Below are 24,755 nucleotides of genomic sequence, written 5' to 3'. Positions count from 1 at the left end.
TTTTATTTCAGTCTATAGCTTGTTTGGTCATCCTTTTAATAGTCTTTGGCAGGGCAAAGGTTTTTAATTTTGATGAAGTCCCATTTACCAATTTTTACAAAATGGATCATTCTCTTGGTGTCACATGTAAGAACACATTGCCTACTCTTTGCTTAGGTCCCAAAGCATTTTGTGTATATTTTCTTCTAAAGTTTTATAGTTTAAAATTTTATATTTAATTCCATGATCTATTTTGGGTTAACTTTAATATAAGTGTGCAATTTAGGTAGAGTTTTTTTTTTTTTTTTTTTTTGCTTATGGATGTTCAATTGATAGAGCAATGGTTGCTGAAAAGACTATCCTTCTTTCATTGAGTTGCTTTTATGCCTTTTATGCTTCTCTATTCTGTTTTATTGTTTTATTATTCTGTTTTATTGTTCTGTATGTCTATCTCTCCAATTACTATAGCTATATAGTAAGTCTTAACACTGACTAGAGTGATTCTGTTGCTCTTTTTCAAATTTTTTTTCCATATAAAATTTAGAATAAGCTTGTCTACAGCTACAAAAAGTCTTCAGATTTTGATAAAAACTATGTTGTACTTACAGATACATTTCAGGAGGATTTGATTAAATTATTTTATGTGTTACTTCACATGAAATTTTTAAAAACCTTTTAAAATTTAAATAATAAAAGTGTATTATCATACAATTATAATAAAATTGTGCATTTTACATGTTTCTTTTTTTCTAATTAAACCTTTTAATATTTCATAAGAAGATGGTAACACTGAAAAATAAAGATACCTTTCTACTAGTTCTCTACCTCCTTGTTACATTCCTCACCAATAAAGATTATATGGTACATTACTTTTTTATTTTTAAAAACTCACCAGATTAGTTATGGTTTTCATTAAAACCTATTATAAAATATTCCTATCAACAGTAACACCTCTTGATTGCCAAGCATAATTAATTAGTATTCTATTTTTAAAAAACATGTTAATATAAGGAATGTTTAATGTCATAATGGACAATTTTGCCCAGTAAAATTTTATCCATCTCTTTGCCAGTTTAAATTATTTTTCCTATTACTCTGGCTGACTTCTCTAACTTTCTCCCAGAAAAAGAAATAAATTTAACACATGTTTTGCTCTATATATCACTCATATATATAATATATAATACATATCGTATGTAATATATATCTATTTCAATTTCTATACTGATATACATTAATATTTTGGCACTAAATCCAAAGAGTATTATTAAGCAAATAGCAAACATGTTCTTGGCAATCTTGTTATATTTTAAACCATTTAATATAAATTGTGCCCATATTTATATATAGAATTGTTTAGAGGCATTTAATTTCAGATTAAAAATAAGTTTAAATAAACACTTTAAATAACATTTTGACAAAGCAACGAAATGCGTATTGAGAATTTCACTCTTAATAGAAGAGAAAATACTCAAAAATTGGTAGAGTTCTGAGTCAAATATGGGCAGGTTTTGAATTTCAAAGCTAAATATAACTTAGAGAAATGAAAAACATTTAAGTTGGAAAAATTTTTCCCAGAAAGTGAAAAAACAAAACAAAACAGAACAAAACCCACCTCTTTGATCTCATACTATTGATATGCTTTTAGTATTTTTTTTTCTTTTTCTTGAGATGGAGTCTCACTCTGTCGCCCAGGCTAGAATACAGTGGCATGATCTTGACTCACCCCAACCTCTGCCTCCCAGGTTCAACCAATTCTTTCACCTCAGCCTCTCAAGTAGCTGGGACCACAGGCATGTACCACCACGCACAGCTAATTTTTGTATTTTAGGTTGAGACGGGGTTTTACCTTATTGGACAGGCTGGTCTTGAACTCCTGACCTCAAGTGATCCACCCGCCTCAGCTTCCCAAAGTGCTGGGATTACATGAGTGAGCCACCATGCCTGGCCACTTTTAGTATTTTAAATGCCAAAAAGTTCAAAATGTAATAGCCTTAAAATCTAAAGTTATTTAATATAAACAACAACAACAATAAACTGTTTACACTGTCAACCTGGAGAATTTTTTAAAAGTTAAGAAAACAAGCGTGCTAGTTTTGAGTCTCATCTAGTGTGGTAAAGTAGAAATAATAAGAACCCAAGATGAGTATTTTACAAAAAATGAAATTTTCTTAAAGGAGACCATTATTTTTATTTACATTATCAGGATACTTTCACTTCCACTTATATTTGTCAGTATAACTGGTCTAAAATAGACATTCTTATAGTTAGCAAATGGCACAGAGATATGCACAAGCTCTTATATATGACTTACTCTTTGCTAAAAACAGAAAAAGAATTAAGTTTTAAAGAAATATTTGGACAGGTTTGATACTGTTCATGTTATCTGGGTGGCAAAGAGTGAAATCAAGTAGCCAGTGCATGCATTATATTGGTTCCCTAGGGTAATACTTCACATGGTGTGGTTTCCAAAGCAGCAGAAGCAGTATCACAGAGATATTTCTTAGAAATGCAATTCTAGGGCTCTACCCCAGACCTGTAAGAGAAACTGTGGGGTAGGGCCCTGCAATCTGATTTAACAAGCCTTCCAAATGATTCTGATAGATATCCTAGTTTGAAAAGTAATGATTTAGGACAAAGCAGCATCTGCATGTCCTGCCTACCGGCCTTAGAAAAAGCTTTTGTGTTTTGGATTCCCTGCAAAGGAGAGCATTACTGACATTGTGGATCAGACCATTCTTTGGTGAACTTTTAGCATCCCTTGCCTTCTGGCAAGAATAGCAATAAATAATGTGACTACATATTTACCATACACTCAAGAGTTGGTAAGAACCTAGTTAAGAATCAATAATAGGGGAAAAGGCTGCCTTTAGCCCTTTCATTCTTCACCTTGTATCTGCCTCTTTCCAAAGACCTTGACCACACTCTTCCCTTGCTTCCCCAAATCACTTCTGCTGGGAGAAGAAAGAAGGGGTGCTGCTGTTGGTTTATAGAAACATACAACAAAGAAGTAGGGACTAGAGCACACAGACTTTTTATTGAAGCCAATTTTTATTAGTTATACATCACTACCTTGTTTTATATTTTTTCCTAATGTTAAGGGTCAGTTCATTCTTTTCAACTCCAAATATTTTACAGAAAATAAATGAGAAAAAACCAGAGTATTGATATAAATGACCCTCATAAGGATAAGCCTTTACATTTAAAACTTTAGTCAACAATAATAACTACACATAAAGGTTGATAAGAATATCTTGCTACTAAGAGGATAATCTGCCACTAGAATTAAAAAAATTCATACTTCCTAGAAACATCAATTCAATCAGTGATCTACACAAAGAGTTAGAATATACCAGTTCATAATTCTTTTTCTAAGATTTCATAAATTATTATCCCAAGCAATGTCATCTGCTAGCTTTAAAGCCTTCTAGAAAGAAGACACTATAATATCTCCTTCTGATAAAACTCTTGCATTAAATTTTTTCCTTTTATCGCAGCTGAGAAGTATATACACTTGACCCACAGGTTTGAACTGCTCTGCCACCCCCGAGACTGCAAGACCAACCCCTCCACTTCCTCCTCATCCTTAACTTACCTAAAATGAAGATGACGAGAATGTACACCTTGATGATGAGCCATTTCCACCTAATAAATAGTAAATATATTTTCTCTTCCTTATGATTTTTATCACCTTTTCTCAAGCTTACTTTATTATAATACATATAACATATAAAATATGTGTTAATCAACTGTTTAGGTTATTGGTGAGACTTCCAGTCAACAGCAGGCTATTAAGTTTTTGGGGAGTCAAAAGTTATATGCAGATTTTCAACTGCATGGGGAGTCAGCGACCCTAACCCCCATGTTATTCAAGGGTCAATTGTACTCTAAAGTAGGTGGCAAGGGATGAGGGTGAATGGGTGGTAATGTTTAAGGTTTGTATGCACTCTCCCCATATCACTCTCCCTAGAATATGGTACTTTCATGTAGCTTAAAAGCAAAACTAAATTCTCAGGTACATTTAATGGGGCCATATTTCTAAGACATCAAATATGTGAACAAAAGAGATCATAACTGGAACAACACCTAAGCACCTATCTTTTTGTCTTCTTTATCTTAGGTAAGGTCATGCTTCTGACTATCTTCCCTCCTACATGATTTATATAGTTATTATGAGCTAGTAGCAACCTCTACTATAGGAACCACCTACCTAAGAACTACTGGAGAACAGAGAGGGCCACAGTGAAATAATGCATGGATTAAGTGGCTTAGGCCAGCTTTGTTCTAGGTCTTAAAGCAAAAGACCATAACCCTCTTTTATACTCAGAGGACAAAAATTCACAAGGCAAAAACAGAGGGTGACTCTGGACTTAACAAAAGGAGTCCTCAGGCTCAAACACTAGTTACCCTTGTTCATCACACAGAGAAGGAAATCACACAGGTATTTGAGGCCAAATAGTAAAAGAGTATGCAATTGCCTGGATGTTCTCAGTGAAGTAGAAGACTATCCTACTACTGAGTATTGATGATCATAGCCAAATCTCTTTTTGTTACGTAACATGATTAATACTAACTAAAACCTTTCATTCTTCATAGAATTCATTTTGTACAGAATAGCACAAGTATCTGCATGAGAACTTTGACTATACATCCTCACTTCAAAGATGAAAATAAAGGTAAACCATCTGGAATTCAACTCAGTAGGTATATTTTTCACACAGATGTGGGTATAGTAATTCTGAAACTACTATCTATATATTGAGAGACTGACAAAATGAGCAAATGCAATAATGACGTTAAGGGCTATTATTTTTACCATTGGAAAAGGCAGATACAGATACTGAATTTGGAAAAAGCAGGAAGAATCCTGTATTGTTAGATTTGAATTAGATGTATCTGTATAAACTCATGATTTTTAGTATACATATATATAGATAGATGGATAAAAGATATAGATATATCAGTAGATATTGATGTGTATAGTTGTATATGTGTTTGTATGTGTACATGAATGCATGCATACATCTATTTCCTAATAGATCTATACATACAGGTCCCTACTGAGATGACCTAGAAGCTGTAACAGTTCATTAACAATGAGCATACTTACTGCTCTAATCTTAATTTCTAAATGCTCTTCTCTAGTAAAGGGAGTCAGGACTCCTTAGAGAAACAGCTGACTCTAGGGCTGGGGCAGGTAAATGATAAGATAAGCCTGTAATATGTTGTTATGCCAGAAATGAAGGAAGTCGCCATAGAATGGTTGGGGGCATTTCCAAGGGGTCAAAAGTCAGGTTGCCACTCACAACCTGGGACAACTTGAGCATTAAAACTAATAATAATAGTGTTGAATTATAAGTCACTTAATAAAATAAAAATTTATGAGTTGATACTGATGGTAAATAAAGAAATAAAAAGAGGAGAAAAAACTTTCTTACAGAAGAGTGGCAACTAATAAATATAGAAGGATGACAGACTTGAAAATCACCATTTTGTAACTATCATAGGCAAGAAGCATCCAATGAATATAAACTAGTGAGTGCAAGGTTGAAAAGAAACAAGGTATTACACAGTCTGAAAGTATCTCTCTACAAATTACTTATTAATTCAATAAAGCTTAACCAAATAGCACTGTGTGCAAACTGACATAATGTGCCTCCTGATAGGCTGCACTGAAAAGGATAAAACATCGCATCTGTGATATTCCTGCCCAAAATGCATAACTGGAATCTACTCATGAGGGAACATCAGACAAATCCAAATTGAGAGACATTCTATAAAAATATGGCCTGAACTATTCCAAAAATGACCATGTTATGAAAGACAAAGGCTGTAAACTGTTTCACCTTAATGCAACTAAATGTGCCAAAATCTGCCAGACTATAGGTTACATAATAATGTGTACTAAATTAAATATCCTGTTTGATAACTATACTGTAACGATGTAAAAGAATGTCCTGTTTTGGCGAGGCATGGTGGCTCATGCCTGTAATCCCAACACTTTGGGAGGCCAAGGTGGTCGGATCACGAGGTCAGGAGATTGAGACCATCCTGGCTAGCACGGTGAAACCCCGTCTCTACTAAAAATACAAAAAAAATTAGCCGGGCGTGGTGGTGGGCGCCTGTAGTCCCAGCTACTCGGGAGGCTGAGGCAGGAGAACAGCGTGAATCTGGGAGGGGGGAGCTTGCAGTAAGCCAAGATCGTGCCACCGCACTCCAGCCTGGACGACAGAGCCAGACTCCATAAAAAAAAACAAAACAAAAAAAAGAATGTCCTGTTTTTAGGAGTGAAAGTGAACAATGTCTGCAACTTACTCCCAAACAGTCCATTAAAAATATAATAATAATGTACATTAAATCCTCAGTTCTCTTTTCTTCAAACTAAAAAATCTCAATTATTTCAGCCTTTGAAATCTACATGAGATAAAAGAATTTAAAGAGTTGCCTAGATAAAGCAGAAATTTGGGAAGTTTAAATAAAGGATCTGTAGTTTCAAGTCATTCAATTTAATAAAAAATAATTGAGTATCTAGCTCTAGGAGTCCTACCTTCGAAGAGTTCACAGTCTATTGAAGAAAAAAAACATGTACATAAATAATTATAGCGTATCAGAAGCATAATACAAGTACAAAATACGAAGTATAAGAAATTACAGGCTGGGCGCGGTGGGTCACGCCTGTAATCCCAGTACTTTGGGAGGCCAAGGGGGGCAGATCATGAGGTCAGGAGATGGAGACCATCCTGGCTAACATGGTGAAACCCTGTCTCTACTAAAAATACAAAAAAATTAGCCAGGCGTGGTGGTGGGCGCCTGTAGTCCCAGCTACTCGGGAGGCTGAGGCAGTAGAATGGCATCAAACCGGGAGGCGGCGCTTGCAGTGAACTGAGATCGCGGCACTGCACTCTAGCCTGGGCAACAGAGCAAGACTCTGTCTCAAAAAAGAAAAAAAAAAAGAGAGAGAAATTACAAAAGGTCCAGCCTAGGCAACACAGTGTGACCTCCGTCTCTACACAAAACTAAAAAATTAGCCAGGTATGATGGCATGCACCTGTAGTCCTAGCTAATTGGGAAGATAAGGTGGGAGGATTGCTTGCACTCAATAGTTAGAGGCTGCAATGAGCTATGATTGAGCCACTGCACTTCAGCCTGGGTGACAGAGTGAGACCATGTCTCTAAGAAATGGAAAAAAAAAAAAAAAAGTAAAAACAACAACAAAAAAAGAGAAAGTACTAATAGGATATCAAGAGGCAGTAATTAATTCTGACTTCCATATGAGCAAATATTTAACATTTGCAGTTTCCTAGGCACTGTGCTAATTGCTTTCCATATTAATGCACCGACTGTACCAACAATTCCATAAGGTATACACTATGATCTCCATTCCGCAGATGATGCAACCAAGGCACAGAGAAGTTGAGTATCTGGCCATGGGTTATCTAGCTAGGTAGCTAACTAAATTTCAGGCAGGTTGACTCCATAGAGAAGACTTAATGAAGGAAGCAGCGTTTGAACTGATCCTTAAAAGACAAGTATAATTTCAACCAGCAAGGGGAGTGGGAAGAAGAATATTCAAGGCTGGAAGAAAAAAGGAAAGACATGTAAATAGTAAATATAGGTTGTATAAAAGAAACAGTAAAAAGTTCAAGGAATGGTAGATAAGATGTGGGGAGAGAAATGGGTAAGAGCAGAGGATGGCAGATTGGATAGGCCTAAAAAATAGCTTATATCATGAGGATTAATACAGCCTTTATTAGTAAAAAGAACGGTTATTATAATATGCACCAAAATCTTGATGTAATTAAATGAATTCAGTATAAAGAGTCAGTCATTGAGATATCCAAATGAACCAAGTACCAATAAAATCTTAATACAGGTTGTATTAGAGATTTCTCCTGACAGTACAGAAACATGAATCTTGAGAATGTTTTCACAGTGATCCTCCATACCCCTACATAATTTTATTTCACAAAGATCTTATTATCATGCAATGTTTTAAATTACCAGAACTGAAAACAACAAACTTAAAATGCCACAATTCTGCCTTACTTTAACAGACTATAAACCTTTTAAGAAACAGTGAATGTAATGTGAGTATACCCTGTAGCCCTGCTGTTAAGAGTTGCTTCTTTGTCATAATATTATGAAAACAAGATGATCCAATTATAGGGATGTAATGAGTAATATATTCCATGAACTCTGTTAGATATGAACTTCTAACCAGAAAAACGACCAGCCATGAATGTTTAATGTGAGATCTCCTTCAGTTGGTAGCTGATGTAATTGATTGCTCATACTAATAAGTGAAAATATTATTTTGTCTCCAAGTCGATGAATTATGGATAAAGCAAAACATGTGGCATTTAGAAAACTCTGTTTTCATTTCTTGATAAACATAAATATTAATGAAAACTGGATTTTTAAATTTAGTAAATTCTAAGTTTAGCGTCTTCAAAATCTATATTACAACTTAAGTGTATACAGCCAAAATTCAATTGTAAGTACCATAAAAACATTTAAATTTTTGAAATGTCAGAAAATATGTAAAATTAAAACACTAACAAATTCTTTACTATCTTTGTATACAATTAATAGAATACCAAAAATTCAATTTTATTTTTATAAAATATCTTTGGGGCAGAAATCTTAATTCTCCAACATGATCTTCTTCCATACCGAGAGAATTCTAAATTATTTCCTTGATTAACAGAATAGAAATGACCCGTGAGATACAGGCAATATTAGGTAGCATCACAGAAAAAAAGAACATGAAAAGGGAAGGCAACTACTTCAAAGAGGATTAAAAATTAAGAATTATATATGGCTAAATATAAAACTTAAGAGTAAGTGAATCATTGAAGAAATTGAGCTATTATAAAGAATTCTCTATCTAAAAAACACCTAAAATGGTATTTAAAATTAAACAAGCATCCTTTACATGTCTAGGTGGGTTTCTCAGAATAAGGAAAATTTATAGGGCCTTAAGAATGTGAGGGGGTAAAAAGTTGGGGGGATTGCTGAAAATTTGTGTAATAGTCTTGAACTGACACTATGGCTGCCCTGAGGGTATTTGCTAATAATAGGGACCCAGACTTTAACAGTAGGACAAAAAGAGGCCAGTCCTTCATCCCAGCATGTTGGAGAGTTGGAACAAAAATCACTACCTGAAAGCAGAAACCTTCAAAAGCTATATTCCCTCTGAAAAGACGCATGAAAAAAGTTCTACCCAACAACAAAGGAAGATGATAAAAGGTAACTTGCCTGTTTAAGTCTCAGTTTTAGATGAAAAAACGTTTAAAGAATCTGTGCTTAAGAAGCCCCTAGCACTCCATATGCCCAAGCCTCCCACGCCCCCACCACAAAAACAGCCTAAACAACTAATAAATAACTACATCATAATGAAAATGACTAAAGGAGAGCGCTGGAGTACATCAAAGAAGTAACAGAAACTCAGGTGAACACAGGAACTCAGTATAGCTGTACAGAGAACTGAAGGAAACACCTGGTCTCCACCCGCCCATTCCCCAGCAGGGATCAGATGGGAATTAGGAGGAACTCTCCCCATGGGGAAAGGCTAGCAAAAGGCAAGCAAAACTATAGTCCTCACTCCAGTAGTGAGTCCTACTGGAGTGAGGACTATAGTTGTTCAAAGTGTTGATCGGTGTACTTAAGCCCAGCTGAGGGAGCTGCCTGTAGTCCGCATAGCTGTCATCCCACAGAGAAGGAGCTGACACTATGTCTTGCACCCTGGGGCCTACGTGGCTACTGCACAATGCCATCTGCAAACTGGAACTAATGTTGGAGTGTTGCTTGGAGGTGAGTACCCACAATATCCCTTCATTTCTGAGGCTAAGCTGCTGCCAAACCACCCCTGTCCAATGCCCTGACATCCCCAAGCCTAGCTGTGACCACCTCTTGTACCATTTCCTGTGGGCTCAAGCAGTAGTGGGGCTGCTTCATGCACTCCTCCTAGCCCCCACTCACAGCTACCGCTGAAGCTACGCACTCATTCCTGGAGAAATGGTGTTCTGGCAGAACTGTTCCATCCCTCAGTCATGGCTGCACCCACTCCTAGGGGACTGAGCCAAAGCTGCACACTGCCTCTAAGGAAAATGATGCCCTGAAAAAGCTGTTATAAAAACCTCTCCCAGTCTTTGCTACACCATGCCTCTCTGGACCAGAACTGAAGCAACACAAGACATCCCAGGTAAATGGGGCTTTGACCAACAAAAGCAGTCATACCCCTCTGTGTCTGAGCTGAAAAGGTACACAGTCTCTTTGAAAAACAGTACATTGGCCACCAACTGCAGTCATGTCTTCCCAGTGCCTATGCTGAAGCAGTGTCCTACCTCCTAGAAATAGACCAATTATGAGTAATAAGATGGAATTAGTAATAAAAAGTCTCCCATCAAAGAAAAGCTTAGGACCTGATGGCTTCACAGCTGAATTATACCAAACATTCAAAGAAGATCTAATACCAGTTCTTCTCAAACTCTTCCAGAAAATTGAAGAGGAGGGAATTCTTCAAAACTCATCTATGAGGCTAGCACTACCATGATACAAAAACTAGACAAGAATACAAAAACAACAAAAAAACTTATACAACAGAAAAAGAAAACTATAGGCCAATATCCCTGATAAAGAGTGATGCAAAAATCCTCAACAAAATACTAGCAAACAGAAAATCCAACAGCACATTACAACACTCATTACCATGATCAAGTGGAATTTATCCCAGGAATACAAGGATAATTCAACATATGCAAATCAATAAATCAGATACATTATATCAACAGAATGAGGGACAAAACTTATGTGATTATCTCAATAGATACACAAAATGCAGTTGATAAAATTCAACATCCTTTGTGATAAAAATTCCCAACAAACTGGGTATAAAAGGAACATACCTCAACATAATAAAGGTCATATATCAAACCCATAGCTAACATCATACTGAATGGGGAAAACTGAAAGCTTTTCCTCTAAGAATTGGAACAAGACAAGAATGCCCATTCTCACCACTCTTATTCACCTTACTGAATCCTACTAAGTCCTAGCCAGAGCAATTAGGCAAGAGAAATAAAGGGCATCCAAATTGGCAAGGAAGAAGTCAAATTGTCCCTATTTGCAGATGACACAATCTTATATATAGAAAAACCTACCAAAGAGCTCTATCAAGAAACTCTTAGAACTGATAAACAATTTCAGCCAAACTGCAGGATACAAAATCAACATGCAAAATTCTGTAGCATCTGTATACAGGAACAACAAACAAGACAAACAAGAAAAAAAAATGAATTTAACTAAAGAAGTGAAAGACTTTTAGAGAAAAACTATAAAACACCGATAAAAGAAATTGAAGAGGACACACAAAAAAATAAAGATATCCATGTTCATGCATTAGAAGAATATGTTAAAAACAATCATAGTACCAAAAGTGATCTATAGATTCAGTGTAATCTCTATAAAAATACTAATGACAATCCTCACAAAAATAGAAAAAAAATCCTAAAATTCATGTATAACCACAGAAGAGTCTGAATAGCCAAAGCAATCCTGAGCAAAAGGAACAAAGCTGAAGGCCTCATACAACCTAATTTTCAAATATACTGCAAAGTTATAATAACCAAAATAGTGTGAAACTGGTACTAAAAACAGACACATAGACCAAGGAACAGAATAGAGAACCCAGAAATGAATCCACTTGTCTTTGTCCATTTGTATACTGCTATAAAGGAATATCTGGGGCTGGGTAATTTATGAAGAAAAGAGGTTTATTTGGTTCACAATACTGCAGGCTGTATAAGAAGCATAAGGTCAGCATCTGCTTCTGGTAAGGGTCTTAGGAAGCTTCCACTCATGGCAGAAGGCAAAGGGGAGCAGGCATCACATAGCAAGGGGGAGCAAGAGAGAGAGAGTAGAGGAGGTACCAGGCTTTTTTCAACAACTGGTTCTCATGGGAACTAAGAGTGAGAACTCACACATTACCATGAGGATGTCACAAAGCCAATCATAAGGAATCTGCCTCCATGAACCAAACACCTGCCTTGAGATCCCACTTTCAACATTTGGGTTCAAATTTCAACTTGAGATTTACAGAGGACAAATATCCAAAGCGTATCTCCACTCATTTATAGCCAACTCATGTTTTTACAGAAGTGTCAAGGACATTCACTGGGGAAAGGACAGTCTCTTCAATAAATGGTACTAGAAAAACTGGATATCCATATGTAGACCTTATCTTTCATCATACACAAAAATCCACTCAAAATGGACTAAAGACCTAAATGTAAGACCCAAAACTATAAAACTACTAGAAGAAAATAAAAGGAGAATGCTTCTAGACATTGGACTGGGCAAGTTTTTATGAATAAGACCGTAAAAGCATAGACAACAAAAGCAAAAATAGACAAATAGAATTATATTGAACTAAAAACCTATACAGCAAAGGAAACAATCAACAAAGTGAAGACACAACCAGCAGAAAGATAAAAAATATTTGCAAACTATTCATCCAACAAAAGATTAATATCCTGAATACACAGGGAATTCAAACAACTAAACAGCAAAAATAAATAAGTAGTCATCAGGAAAATGCAAATCAAATGCACAGTATCTTCTCATCCCAGTTAGAATGTCTATTATTAAAAAGTCAAAAAATAACATGGTGAGGATGCAAAGAAAGGGAAACTTATATACTGTTGGTAGGAATGTAAACTAGTACAGCCATTATGAAACACAGTACGGAGTTTTCTCAAAAATGAAATTGGAACTACTATAGGATCTAGCAATTCCCTTGCTGGATATATATCCAAAAGAAAAGAAATCAGTATAGTGAGGAGATATCTGCCCTTACATGTTTATTGCAGCACTATTCACAATAGGCAAGATATGGAATCAACCTAAGTGTCCATCAACAGAAGAAGAGATAAAGAAAATGTGGTACATATATATGATGGAGTACTATCCAACTATCCAGCCATAAAAATGAAATAAATCTTGTCATTCACAGCAACATGGATGAGCTTGGAGGAAATTATGTTAAATAAAATAAACCAGGCACAGAAAGACAAATATCACATGTTCTCACTTCCAAATGGAAGGTAAAAAAAGTTGGTCTCATAGAATTAGAGAGTAGAATAGTGGTTACTAGGGACTGGAAAGGGTGTATAGCCAGAAGTTGGTTAATGGATATAAAATTACAGCTAGATAAGAAAAATATGTTCCTGGATTCTACAGCACTGTTTGGTGATTATAATTAATAACAGTTCAAACAGCTGGAAGAGCAGATTTTGACTGTTCCTAACACAAAGGAATGATAAATGTTTGAGATGATGAATATGCTAATTACACTAACTTGATCATTACGCATTGCATACATGTATCAAAATATCACACTGTTCCCCAAAAATATGCACAATTACTATGTGTCAATGAAAAAATAACAAATATAATTAAATTTAAACATTTTTTAAAGAAATCTGAAGCTGAAAAACCAATGCTAAGTGGTCTTAAGTCCTAGTAGGTATAAGCAAATATAATCCCTTTCTGTAGGAATTTACCCTTAATCCAAGCCCCACAAGATTACCACAGTTTGAGGTAACCCCAAATGAATTCAGTCTAAAATTACAAAACTCACAGGAAAATAAGGTACCAGAAATAAAGTCAACAGACAAAACAAACAGCAGCATTATACCTCTATGAACATTAAGTATTAGAAATAACAAGTACAAAATATAAAATAACTATTAGCTATTAGAAACACAAAATATAAAATATAAAATAACTATGTTTAAAAAATTATAAAGAAACAAAAACAAACCAATAATTATTTCCAGCAAAGAAAAATATAATCATTTAGCTTAAAACCAAACAATAAAACAATATTTCTCAAACAACATTTTAAACAATTGGAGAAAATGGATTATAAATTGGGCATTAGAAGATCATCAAAGTTTGTTAATTTTTATTAGGTATGATAATGGCATTGTGATTATTTAAGATATCAATATTTTTAAAATATGAGTCCTAAAGTATGACATGTTACCTGGAATTTTTTTTTTCAAAATATGTCAGGGGCAGTTCCATGATGGCCGAATAGGAACAGCTTCAGTCTACAGCTCCCAGCATGAGTGACGCAGAAGAAATCACACGGAGTGATTTCTGCATTTCCAACTGACGTACGGGGTTCATCTCACTGGGGCTTGTCAGACAGTGGGGGCAGGACAGTGGGTGCTGCCCACCGAGTGTGAGCCAAAGCAGGGTGAGGCATCGCCTCACCCAGGAAGTGCAAGGGGTCAGGGAATTCCCTTTCCTAGCCAAGGGAAGCGGTGACACACAGCACCCAGAAAATTGGGTCACTCCCACCCTAATACAGTGCTTTTCCAATGGTCTTAGCAAACGGCACACCAGGAGATTATATCCCGTGCCTGGCTCAGATGGTCCCACGCCAACGGAGCCTTGCTCATTGCTAGCACAGCAGTCTGAGATTGAACTGCAAGGCAGCAGCGAGGCTGGGGAAGGGGTGCCCGCCATTGCTGAGGCTTGAGTAGGTAAACAAAGCGGCCTGGAAGCTTGAACTGGGTGGAGCCCACTGCAGCTCAAGGAGGCCTGCCTGCCTCTGTAGACTCCAAATCTGGGGGCAGGGCACAGAGGAACCCTCTGCAGAAACCTCTGCAGACTTAAATGTCCCTGTACAGCTTTGAAGAGAGTAGTGGTTCTCCCAGCACAGAGTTTGAGATCTGAGAACTGACAGATTGCCTCCTCAAGTGGGTCCCTGACCCCCTGAGTAGCCTAACTGGGAGGCACTCCCCAGTAGGGGCAGAATGACACCTAACACAGCCGGGTACCCCTCTGAGACGAAGCTTCCAGAGGAATGATCAGGCAGCAACATTTGCTGTTCAACAATATTCGCTGTTCTGCAGCCTACACTGCTGATACCCAGGCAAACAGGGTCTGGAGTGGACCTCCAGCAAACTCCAACAGACCTGCAGCTGAGGGTCCTGACTGTTAGAAGGAAAACTAACAAACAGAAAGGACATCCACACCAAAACCCCATCTGTACGTCACCATCATCAAAGACCAAAGGGAGATAAAACCACAAAGATGGGGAAAAAACAGAGCAGAAAAGCTGAAAATTCTAAAAATCAGAGCGCCTCTCCCCCTCCAAAGGAATGCAGCTCCCACCCAGCAACAGAACAAAGATGGACAGAGAATGACTTTGACGAGTTGAGAGAAGAAGGCTTCAGACAATCAAACTTCTCCGAGCTAAAGGAGGAACCCATTGCAAAGAAGCTAAAAACGTTGCAAAAAGATTAGACAAATGGCTAACTAGAATAACCAGGGTAGAGAAGTCCTTAAATGACCTGATGGAGCTGAAAACCATGGCAAGAGAACTACATGATGAATGCACAAGCTTCAGTAGCCGATTTGATAAAATGGAAGAAAGGGAATCAGTGACTGAAGATCAAATGAATGAAATGAAGCAAGAAGAGAAGTTTAGAGAAAAAAGAGTAAAAAGAAATGAACAAAGCCTCCAAGAAATATGGGACTATGTGAAAAGACCAAATCCATGGCTGATTGGTTTACCTGAAAGTGACGGGGAGAATGGAACCAAGTTGGAAAACACGCTGCAGGATATTATCCAGGAGAACTTCCCCAATCTAGCAAGGCAGGCCAACATTCAAATTCAGGAAATACAGAGAATGCCACAAAGATGTTCCTCGAGAAGAGCAACTCCAAGACACATAACTGTCAGATTCACCAAAGTTGAAATGAAGGAAAAAATGTTAAGGGCAGCCAGAGAGAAAGGTCGGGGTACCCACAAAAGGAAGCCCATCAGACTAATAGCTGATCTCTCGGCAGAAATTCTACAAGCCAGAAGAGAGTGGGGGCCAATATTCAACTTTCTTAAAGAAAAGAATTTTCAACCCAGAATTTCATATCCAGCCAAACTAAGCTTCATAAGTGAAGGAGAAATAAAATCCGTTACAGACAAGCAAATGCTAAGAGATTTTGTCACCACCAGGCCTGCCCTAAAAGAGCTCCTGAAGGAAGCACTAAACATGGAAAGGAAAAACCGCTACCAGCCACTGCAAAAACATGCCAAATTGTAAACACCGTCCAGGCTAGGAAGAAACTGCATCAACTAACGAGCAAAATAACCAGCTAACATCATAATGACAGGATCAAATTCACACATAACAATATTAACCTTAATGTAAATGGGCTAAATGCTCCAATTAAAAGACACATACTGGCAAATTGGATAAAGAGTCAACACCCATCAGTGTGCTCTATTCAGGAGAGCCATCTGACGTGCAGAGACACACATAGGCTCAAAATAAAGGGATGGAGGAAGATCTACCAAGCAAACAGAAAACAATAAAAGGCAGGGTTTGCAATCCTAGTCTCTGTTAAAACAGACTTTAAACCAACAAAGATCAAAAGAGACAAAGAAGGCCACTACATAATGGTAAATGGATCAATTCAACAAGAAGAGCTAACTATCCTAAATATATATGCACCCAATACAGGAACACCGAGATTCATAAAGCAAGTCCTTACAGACCTACAAAGAGACTTAGACTCCCACACAATAATAATGGGAGATTTTAACACCCCACTGTCAACATTAGACAGATCAACGAAAGAGAAAGTTAACAAGGATAGCGAGGAATTGAACTCAGCTCTGCACCAAGCGAACCAAATACACATCTACAGAACTCTCCATCCCAAATCAACAGAATATATATTTTTCTCAGCACCACCCTGCACTTATTCCAAAATTGACCACATAGTTGGAAGTAAAGCACTCCTCAGCAAATGTAAAAGAACAGAAATTATAACAAACTGTCTCAGACTACAGTGCAATCAAATTAGAATTCAGCATTAAGAAACTCATTCAAAACCGCTCAACTACATGGAAACTGAACAACCTGCTCCTGAATGACTACTGGGTACATAACAAAATGAAGGCAGAAATAAAGATGTTCTTTGAAACCAATGAGAACAAAGACACAACATAACAGAATCTCTGGGACACATTTAAAGCAGTGTGTAGAGGGAAATTTATAGCACTAAATGCCCACAAGAGAAAGCAGGAAAGATCTAAAATTGACATCCTAACATCACAATTAAAAGAACTAGAGAAGCAAGAGCAAACACATTCAAAAGCTAGCAGAAGGCAAGAAATAACTGAGATCAGAGCAGAACTGTAGGAGATAGAGACACAAAAAACCCTTCAAAAAATCAATGAATCCAGAAGCTGGTTTTTTGAAAAGATCAACAAAATTGATAGACTGCTGGCAAGATTAATAAAGAAGAAAAGAGAGAAGAATCAACTAGATGCAATAAAAAATGATAAAGGGGATATCACCACCGATCCCAAGAAATACAAATTACCATCAGAGAATACTATAAACACCTCTACGCAAATAAACTAGAAAATCTAGAAGAAATGGACAAATTACTGGACACATACACCCTCCCAAGATTAAACCAGGAAGATGTTGAATCCCTGAATAGACCAATAACAGGCTCTGAAATTGAGGCAATAATTAATAGCCTACCAACCAAAAAAAGTCCAGGACCAGATGGATTCACAGCCGAATTCTACCAGAGGTACAAGGAGGAGCTGGTACCATTCCTTCTGAAACTATTCCAATCAATAGCAAAAGAGGGAATCCTCCCTAACTCATTTTATGAGGCCAGCATCATCCTGATACCAAAGCCTGGCAGAGACACGACAAAAAAAGAATTTTAGACCAATATCCCTGATGAACATTGATGCAAAAATCCTCAATAAAATACTGGCAAACCGAATCCAGCAGCACATCAAAAAGCTTATCCGCCATGATCAAGTAGGCTTAATCCCTGGGATGCAAGGCTGGTTCAACATATGCAAATCAATAAACGTAATCCAGCATATAAACAGAACCAAAGACAAAAACCACATGATTATCTCAATAGATGCAGAAAAGGCCTTTGGCAAAATTTAACAGCCCTTCATGCTAAAAACTCTCAATAAATTAGGTATTGATGGGATGTTTCTCAAAATAATAAGAGCTATTTATGACAAACCCACAGCCAATATCATACTGAATGGGCAAAAACTGGAAGCATTCCCTTTGAAAACTGGCACAAGACAGGGATGCCCTCTCTCATCACTCCTATTCAACATAGTGTTGGAAGTTCTGGCCAGGGCAATCAGGCAGGAGAAAGAAATTGTCCCTGTTTGCAGATGACGTGATTGTATATTTAGAAAACCCCATCGTCTCTGCCCAAAATCTCTTTAAGCTGATAAGCAACTTCAGCAAAGTCACAGGATACAAAATCAATGTGCAAAAATCACAAGCATTCTTATACACCAATAACAGACAAACAGAGAGCCAAATCATGAGTGAACTCCCATTCACAATTGTTTCAAAGAGAATAAAATACCTAGGAATCCAACTTACAAGGAATGTGAAGGACCTCTTCAAGGAGAACTACAAACTCCTGCTCAATGAAATAAAAGAGGACACAAACAAATGGAAGAACATTCCATGCTCATGGATAGGAAGAATGAATATTGTGAAAATGGCCATACTGCCCAAGGTAATTTATAGATTCAATGTCATCCTCATCAAGCTACCAATGACTTTCTTCAGAAAATTGGAAAAAACTACTTTAAAGTTCATATGGAACCAAAAAAGAGCCTGCATTGCCAAGTCAATCCTAAGCCAAAAGAACAAAGCTGGAGACATCACACTACCTGATTTCAAACTATACTACAAGGCTACAGTAAGCAAAACAGCATGGTACTGGTACCAAAACAGAGATATAGACCAATGGAACAGAACAGAGCCCTCAGAAATAATACCGCACATCTACAACCATCTGATCTTTGACAAACCTGACAAAAACAAGAAATTCCCTATTTAATAAATGATGCTGGGAAAACTGGCAAGCCATATGTAGAAAGCTGAAACTGGATCCCTTCCTTACACCTTATACAAAAATTATTCAAGATGGATTAAAGACTTAAATCTTAGACCTAAAACCATAAAAACCCTAGAAGAAAACCTAGGCAATACCATTCAGGACATAGGCATGGGCAAGGACTTCATGTCTAAAACACCAAAAGCAATGGCAACAAAAGCCAAAATTGACAAAAGGGATCTAATTAAACTAAAGATCTTCTGCACAGCAAAAGAAACTACCATCAGAGTGAACAGGCAACCTACAGAATGGGAGAAAACTTTTGCAATCTACTCACCTGACAAAGGGCTAATATCCAGAATCTACAATGAACTCAAACAAATTTACAAGAAAAAAACAAACAAGCCCATCAAAAAGTGGGCGAAGGATATGAACAGACACTTCTCAAAAGAAGACATTTATGCAGCCAATGACACATGAAAAAATGCTCATCATCACTGGCCATCAGAGAAATGCAAATCAAAACCACAATGAGATGCCATCTCACACCAGTTAGAATGGCGATCATTAAAAAGTCAAGAAACAACAGGTGCTGGATACAATGTGGAGAAATAGGAACACTTTTACACTGTTGGTGGGACTGTAAACTAGTTTAACCATTGTGGAAGACAGTGTGGTGATTCCTCAAGGAGCTAGAACTAGAAATACCATTTGACCCAGCCATCCCATTACTGGGTATATACCCAAAGGATTATAAATCATGCTGCTATAAAGACACAAGCACATGTATGTTCATTGCGGCACTATTCACAATAGCAAAGACTTGGAACCAACCCAAATGTCCATCAATGATAGACTGGATTAAGAATATGTGGCACATATACACCATAGAATACTATGCAGCCATAAAAAATGATAAGTTCATGTCCTTTGTGGGGACATGGATGAAGCTGGAAACCATCATCCTCAGTAAAGTATCGCAAGGAGAAAAAGCAAACACCGCATGTTCTCACTCATAGGTGAGAAGTGAACAATGAGAACACTTGGACACATTAAGGGGAACATCACACACCGGGGCCTGTTGTGGGGTAGGGGGAGTGGGGAGGGATAGCATTAGGAGATATACCTAATGTAAATGATGAGTTAATGGGTGCAGCACACCAACATGCCACATGTATACATATGTAACAAACCTGCACGTTGTGCTCATGTACCTTAGAACTTAAAGTATAATTAAAACAAAACAAAAATCAAAATACGTCAGCAAAGAAAAAACAGTAACAAATAAAACAAATGTAGAAAAATGTGAGAAATATTAAATCTAAGTGGTGTGTGTATATATAATTTTCATAAGAAAAATAAAATGAAAACTCAACTGATAGTGTAATCAGAATGTTAGATAAAGCCAAAGGGAGATTTAGAGAATTAGAAGACATATCTGAAGACAGTATCCAAAGTATGAACAAAACTTAAAGAAAAAAGAAAACTCACCTTCCTTTGGGCTGACTGCTGCAGGGAGAACATTCCAATCAAGAGTCCAAGTAGGGCAAGGGTGGGGAGAAAACATCACTTCAATGCCCTCTTCCTAGAAAAGGAAATAGCCTCTTTCTAAATTAAGGAATTAATATAGTCTTATTATATTATTGAAGGCTAAAAAATTATATTTCTATATTGGTAAGGAGGAGGATAAATAGTAATAATCATCAGCTATTCCCCAAAATACATATTTTTATTAAATAAAAATACCATGTGTTGAGTATTTTGACATCACAATTACTTTCCTTTTTTTTAATATTGTGATAATAAAAAGTAATGCTATTTTAAAATTATTACTAGAAAATCCATAGAAGTAATAAGCTACCTAGAAATATATTGGATATCAAAGAGAAAGTTCAGCTGAGGATGAAAATGTTATCAAAAACAATCCACATAGAAATAATAAAAAAAGAACTCTGCATATGTCCATCAAAGTCTCCCTTTACATATATGAAAATCGCCACAGCCTAAAAGCTACCACTTTAACACATACCCCAAAATACCACTCATACTAGTCTTTTATAAGTGCCTTTAATGTCACTAGAGAAAAATTCCTCTGGTGTAACCAAATGGTTCCCAATATTTTCAAGAATTAGGACCACTTTTCAATATATTAAAACATTTTCAGGATCCTTCTCCATCTTAGAAGCTGTACATTTGTTTATTTGATCTACGTACAGTGGCATGGCATACACATGGATTCACAGACCCCTTCCAATCACATTCCAGGTACACAGTCTATATCTATATCTATATCTATATATCTATATCTATATCTAGATATCTCCATGGCTCTGTTATTTTTACCTTTAGGAATAACCTATTCAAATAAAAATCTGTGAGACTCTAGCATCGAATGCTTTGTATCAGTTTATGAGATTACTTCCCATTATAAAAACTAGCTGAATTTGTGTCCCGAAGGAAATAGTACAAATAATCTTTCATTAGGGCTAGAGATATGGCTATTGATCTACCAGCCCAGAGCACTGATTTGCCTCCAGAAAGACAAACACATCTCTCTGACATCATCTACCTCTCTTCTATCTTCTTCAGTCTAGCCACACTGACCTTCTTGCTATTTTTCATTTCACTAAACTCATTCTTACTTTAGGGTCTTTTTAAAAAACACAACTATATTGAGATAAAATATATATAATAATACCATAAAATTTATCCTTTTAAAGTATCCAATTCAGTGGTTTTTATAATATTCACAATTGTTCAATCATTGCCACTATCTATTTTAAGATATTTTCATCATTTCCAAAAGTAGTTGCATATTCACTCAAGAGGTGAACCAGAGGTCCCTTGGCAGTGTAGTAATATAATCAAGACACATCAAAATCTAGACATGCCTCAATAACTTCTAAAATCAACTATATAATCATGTTTCATTACTTAATCAATAGGTCACAGAGCTTAGCTGAAGAGTTAAGGGATTGGTATCCTTACCAAAGTCTTCCTGTCCATTTCTAAATCAGTAAACTCTGTTAGCTACCGAACTCAAATACTTCCTAACCCAAATAGGGAAATATAATGAATATTTTTCCAGTGTAACTCGATGGATAACTTACTTCATGAATTCTCTATTCAAATAAATCCTCACATCACCTATTAAAAGCAAAATATTTTTGCAGATCATTTCAAATGTTAGGGAAAGGAAAGCCCATTGTTGAAAACTTTACAATTAGTACTACTGAAAACAAACTATGCCCCAAGGAGAAAAAAAATAAAGCATATGCATTCTTTTTTTTTTTTTTTTTTTGAAACAGGGTTTCACTCTGTCGCCCAGGCTTTTATGTAACAAAAACATTAAAATCAAAGATTAAAGTAAAAATAAAATTCAAAGAATTCCAAAATTACAAATTTAAACAAAACCTTGGAACATAAATTGAGATATTAATCTTTATATTTCTTTTTTTTTTTTTTTTTTTCCCGAGACAGAGTCTCACTTTTTTGCCCAGGCTGGAGTACAGCGGTACAATTTCGGCCCACTGAAACCTCCGCCCTCCGAAGTTCAAGCTATTCTGGTGCCTCAGCCTCCTGAATAGCTGGGACCACAGGCACGTGCCACCACACCCAGCTAATTTTTGTAATTTTAGTAGAGATGGGGTTTTGCCATGTTGCCCAGACTGGTCTCGAACTCCTGACCTCAAGTGATCTGCCTGCCTCAGTCTCTCAAAGTGCTGGGATCACAGGTGTAAGCTACTACACCCAGCCTCATCTTTATATTTCTTTAACTTGCAATCATTATCCAAACTAAAAAAGGCTGAGACCAAAACTTTACAACAGAAAAAGATTATGTTAAAATATTATACTTGACCAGGTATGATGCTACCTTGGTCAATATCCTGAATATACAAAAAAAAAAAAGTTTTGAGAAAAGTGCATTTTAAAAGTATATATTGTGACTTACTTGGTTCCAAAAATACATAATACTAAAAGTTTTCAATTTAGTGTACTTCACATAAATGAAAAGAGTAGCAGAAATATTAACTGGTAAAGAGTGAAGAAAGCTACAAATAAAATTTATAACAAAAATAATGTCAACAAATGATTACAAGTTGGAGTAGAATGCTCAGCAATATTATCACATAGAATTTTTCAAAGAAAATGTTAATAATTAAGTACCATTAACTTGGCCATGGTTGGTCTTGGTCCTCCTATAAATAAAGGATCGCTTTGCTCTTCTACACCTGGGACTTCACATAAGTTTGGATGCTGTTCAGTTGAGGTTGTCAACAATTTTGGTAAATGGAGAAATTGGATCCCACACTTAGAAGCTGCTGTTTTTACTCCTGGCACTTCCTGAATCCTCTGGTACCAAGAGGCTAGCAATGGAAATTCTACCAGCTTCTCAGAAAATTTCCTGCTGATAATTACCTAGGTAGGAAAATAATAAAACACATTATTATATTTTGTTTGTTTATAATAGCTGTGTTGAGGTAACTTTACAAACCACAACATTCACACATTTAAGTGTATAGTTCAAACAATGAGTTGTAGTAAATGTATCCAGTTATGCAACCATCTAGTTTTAGAACACTTACATCACCCCTGAAATTTCCCTTGTAACCATTTACACTCAATCTCTTCTACCACAGTCAGTTGCAGACAACCACTGATTGGCTTTCTGTGTTTATAATTTTGCCTTTTCTAGAATTTCATACAAATGGAATCATAAAATGTGGTTTTCTTCTATCACTTAGTATTATGCTTTTGAAGTTAATCCATATAGTTACATTGACCAATCGTTTGTTTCTTTTTATTATGACTAGTAGTCATTGTGTGGATATACTATATTTTGCTTACTCATTCACTGGTTGATAGATACTTGCATGTTTCCAGTTGTTGGTTATTATAAATAATGTTGCTATACATTATAATGTAGCAGTGTTTATGTGGAACTGTGTTTCATTTCTTTGGAAATCCAAGAGTCAAATTGCTAGGTTTTATGGTAACTGTATATTTAACTTTTAAAGAAATTAAAATCTTCTCCATGGTTGCCCTTCCATTTTACAATTCCCACTAGCAATCCATGGAGGTTCCAGTATCTCCTCACAACTTGTCAAACCTTGGTATTATCAGTCTGTTTGATTTTAGTCATCCTTGTGGGTATATAGCAGTGTCTCATTGTAATTTTAATTTGCATTTCCCTATGATTAATGATGTTGAGCAACTTTTCATGTGATTATTTGCCATTTGTGTATCTTCTTTAGTGATGTGTCTTATATGTTTTTATGATTCATTTCATAGCATAAAAATTGGAGCAACTCAGCAACGAGAAAATGAACAACACAATTAAAATGAGCAAAAGATCTGAGTAGACAACCAAAAAAGATACACAGATGGCAACTACGTATATAAAAAAAAATGCTCATCATCATATATCATTAGAGAATTACAAGTTAAACCAAGGAAATGCCACCTATCAGAATGGCAAAAATCCAAAACACTGACAACTCCAAATGATGGTGCGCATGTGGAACAACAGGAACTCTCATTCATTGCTGGTGGGAATGAAAAATAGTACAGCCACTTTGAAAGACAGTTTAGTAGTTCCTTACAAAGGTAAATATACTCTTACCATACAATCCAGTAATTGTGCTTCAAATGAGTTGAAAATTTATGTCCACACAAAAACCTGAACACAGATAGATGTTAATAGCATCTTTATTCATAATTGCCAAAACTTGGAATTAACCAAGATGCCCTTCAGTAGATGAATGGATAAACTGTGGTACATCTATACAATGGAAAACAACCATCAATAGAAAAAGAAGAATATAATAATTCCAAAAAGAATCAATATAAATAAC

General features: G+C 36.3%; 1 protein-coding gene across 13 annotated transcripts in view; it reads right to left on the bottom strand.

The window, feature by feature from the left end:
- GSTCD (glutathione S-transferase C-terminal domain containing) overlaps nucleotides 1–24,755 on the bottom strand; it is a 130,986-nt gene that overhangs the window by 89,492 nt on the left and 16,739 nt on the right. For all 13 annotated transcript variants that reach the window (XR_010156132.1, XR_010156134.1, XR_001716576.2 and 10 more), the window contains 2 exon segments: nucleotides 23,068–23,319; nucleotides 20,392–20,485 (listed from right to left, as the gene is read on the bottom strand). Coding sequence is in view for 9 of the 13 variants with exons in the window: in XM_063808155.1 (XP_063664225.1) it covers nucleotides 20,392–20,485; nucleotides 23,068–23,319 (346 nt within the window). In the remaining 4 variants the exon portion in view is untranslated.

Source organism: Pan troglodytes, chromosome 3, assembly GCF_028858775.2.
Source record: "Pan troglodytes isolate AG18354 chromosome 3, NHGRI_mPanTro3-v2.0_pri, whole genome shotgun sequence".
Lineage (NCBI taxonomy): Eukaryota > Metazoa > Chordata > Mammalia > Primates > Hominidae > Pan > Pan troglodytes.
This window is presented reverse-complemented; position numbering and strand designations above follow the sequence as displayed.